Source organism: Lycium barbarum, chromosome 8, assembly GCF_019175385.1.
Source record: "Lycium barbarum isolate Lr01 chromosome 8, ASM1917538v2, whole genome shotgun sequence".
NCBI lineage: Eukaryota > Viridiplantae > Streptophyta > Magnoliopsida > Solanales > Solanaceae > Lycium > Lycium barbarum.
In genome coordinates, this window is record NC_083344.1 from 118877619 (window position 1) to 118880732 (window position 3114).

At 38.2% G+C, this 3114-nt stretch overlaps 1 protein-coding gene across 1 annotated transcript; it reads left to right on the forward strand.

Annotated features, from left to right (window-relative positions):
- Positions 1-458: 458 nt before the first annotated feature.
- LOC132608217 (uncharacterized) lies at positions 459-2908 on the forward strand. Its single transcript, XM_060322279.1, has 3 exons — positions 459-1103; positions 2037-2183; positions 2837-2908. Exons 1-3 carry the CDS (start codon positions 459-461, stop codon positions 2906-2908), a joined length of 864 nt encoding a protein of 287 aa, XP_060178262.1.
- The last annotated feature ends 206 nt before the right edge of the window (positions 2909-3114 follow it).

Consider the following 3114-nt stretch of genomic DNA (forward strand, 5'->3'; position numbering starts at 1 on the left):
CTCCATTGGCATATTGCATTCATTGTTTTGCTCGCCAATTGCAGTTAACACTTGTAGCTCTTGCAAAGAAGAATTCGAATGTAGATGATTTTTTTTTTGTATAGTTACTAATGTGTTAAATATTGTTGGAGCATCTTTTAAGCGCAGAGATTTGCTTCAAGAACATCATGCTGAAAAATCAGAGGAATAGCTCAAATCAGGTGAAGTGCATATTGGGAGAGGATTAAATCAAGAACGTGGACTTCAAGACCAGGTGATACTCGTTGGGGTTCTCAACTTCTCATCATAGAACATTAGATAATCTCATTGTCCTATTTCCATCAATCATTCATGTTCTTGAATTTACTGGACATAAGTGTCCTAATTATACTGACAGACTTGTTGCTACAAGTCTTGTGAGTATGATTAAGGAATTTGATTTTGCTTTTATGTTGCACTAGATGTGAAAAGTTATAATGATGACAAATGAGTTGAGCTCCTCATTACAAATGATGGATCAAGCTATTGTCAATGCTATGGGACTTCTTGCTCTTACAAAGCAAAGATTGCAAAAAATCAGGGATAGTGAATTCGAATTATTAATGGATGATGTCTCTTCCTTTTGTGATAAATATGATATAATCATTCCGAATATGGACTCTAGCTATCCTGGAAGATCGAAACGTAGATTTCTTGATCTTACATATTCTCATTATTTACGTGTTGATATTTTTTATGCTGTTATTGATTTACATCTTCAAGAGCTTAAGAATCGTTTCGATGCTGTGAGTAGTGACTTACTTCTCAGTATGGCTAGTTTGAATCTAGTTAATTCATTCAGAAATTTTGATAAGAACAGGATAATGAGGTTGGCTAAATGTTATATGAATGAGTTTGATAATAGTAAGCTTGGGGATCTCAGTTGTCAGCTTGATAGTTTTATAGTTTATGCTCGTGATTCTGACAAGAGGTACTTCAACTTGAAGGGAATTAGTGACCTTGCAAAATTGTTGGTTAAGTCAGATTTGCATCAAAGCTGGCCACTTGTTTATTTGCTTATCAAGTTGACTCTCATTCTTCCTGTTACTACTGCGTCTGTGGAACGGGCTATAATGACCCGTCCGGTCATTATTTAACACTTTGTGAACCCATGCCCAATCTAGTTCTAGGATCATAAATAATAAGCCCTATGGAGTATTTTAAGGATTAATGGTGGGAAAAATCAATTTCTGATAGAATTAGAAATCATGGGCCCAGGGAAGGAAATGAATCGCTATAGCGGTCAAGCGACCGCCACAGCAGTCCCGCTATAGCGGACACACGACAGCCGCAGCCGTCGAAGCGGGGCAATGACCGCGTTTTTGGTTCACTTAGTTTATTTTACCCTCTTTTTTAATAAAAGACTCTCCAAGGCTGCTATTAGGTTTCCACATGAAGGAAAACCCTTAACATCAAGAAAAGAGACTTTTTCTATTTCCTCTACACCATTCCCCGCGGCTATCACCTCTCATGGATTCGGATGAAGGTTAGGAAGGCGAGCAATTCATGGGGATTCAATTGGCTGTTCTTCAACGAGGTAGGCTATGATTTACTTGAGTTAGACTTTGATTAGTGAATCGTATATACTTTTAGAGTTAACGGGAGATTGCATGATTAGGTCTACGGACATGGAGTTTGGATGGACATATTCTAAAACTTAACTAAAACTATGTATTAATATTAGCTAGGGTAACAATGAATATTGATTGAGTGGTGAGTGCTATCATCATTGAGGGGTAGGTGTTATAGAATGGGGAATGGGTTATGTATCAGGGCTGGAAGGAGGTATTTCGTTGTTTAGATTATGCATCCCTGGGAATACTTGATTTTCGTCCTTATTTCCAGATGTATTGAAATATTCGCATGATTGTCACTCTTGTTAACAAGAGGTTTGTATTGAGAGGACTGAGGGAAATCGTGATTAGTACTACGCCCATCAAGGGCATGATTCATGACTTGTTTGATTTATTGCATCCTTTCATTGCATTGCATGTGTTATGAGGAAATACATGGAGCAGGAAAGACGAGTATGGGCAGTTGTGTTATCTGGTTATATGGCTGTTTCAGTTGAATACGAGAAATCTATACGATGTGGATCCTCAGATGAGGATCTTTTTGGAGTGGAGGATTTATGGCTCGGGTTCGATGAGTATTCGGAACGAGTGGTACATAGACACCATGGGTCCTCTGCAGGTCATGACTACTGAGCAATGACATCAGTTAGCATCTATGTACAGTATGGCTGGGCCCTTGCATTGCATTCTGCATTACACTACATCTCATAATTCTATGTCATGTATGTGTGTACTGCCCATCGGTTATATTACTTATGCATCTTTATGATTTCGTTAAGATTGTGTGTGGGGTGGTGGCTATTATAAAGGTAAGTGTAGTAGCGAATTTCAGATGGTAAGCCATTGCCTAGGTGTATCACATCGTAGTAGGTAAATTGAGTAGATAAACTCTACGGATAAAAGGGTAGAAATTAGAGGATAGGGTGAACGTGGAGACGAGATTTAATAAGTTGGATGGAAGGAAGGGATCGGTTATGATTAAATAGAAAACATGTAATTCTTGGGAATAAAATAGCTGGAGTAGGGAGATAAGAGGGTGATAGTAAATGAATCTATATTGAGAATCCCAAGAGCCTTGACTTATTTGTTATCTTATTGACTTATATTGTGTTACGTGAACTAATCTTAGTCGACCTATGATGCTTACCAGTACGTATGATGTACTGATACTACTCTTGCTACATCCCTTTGGGGTTTAGATATGTTGCAGGTTTAAGTTGAAGTTTCTTCATGTGGATTTCCAGGCATTCTCCTACAGCTTTGCTTATCTCATTCCAGGCAAAGGCTGGGTCATTTATTTTGTCTTCCTTGTATAGTAGGAGCTCTTGTACCTGTCTAGACAGATCATGGGAAATTCTTTTTAGTTTTATTGTATTTGAAACAGAGTCTGTATGAAGCTTGTATTTTAATCTTGTGAGTTTTAAGAAAGTATTTGTTATAAAATGGATGAGTATTTGGGTGGTTGGTCAGGGTTCGCCTACTAGCTAGTAATATGCTAGGTGCCCGCACGACCCGCTAGTTG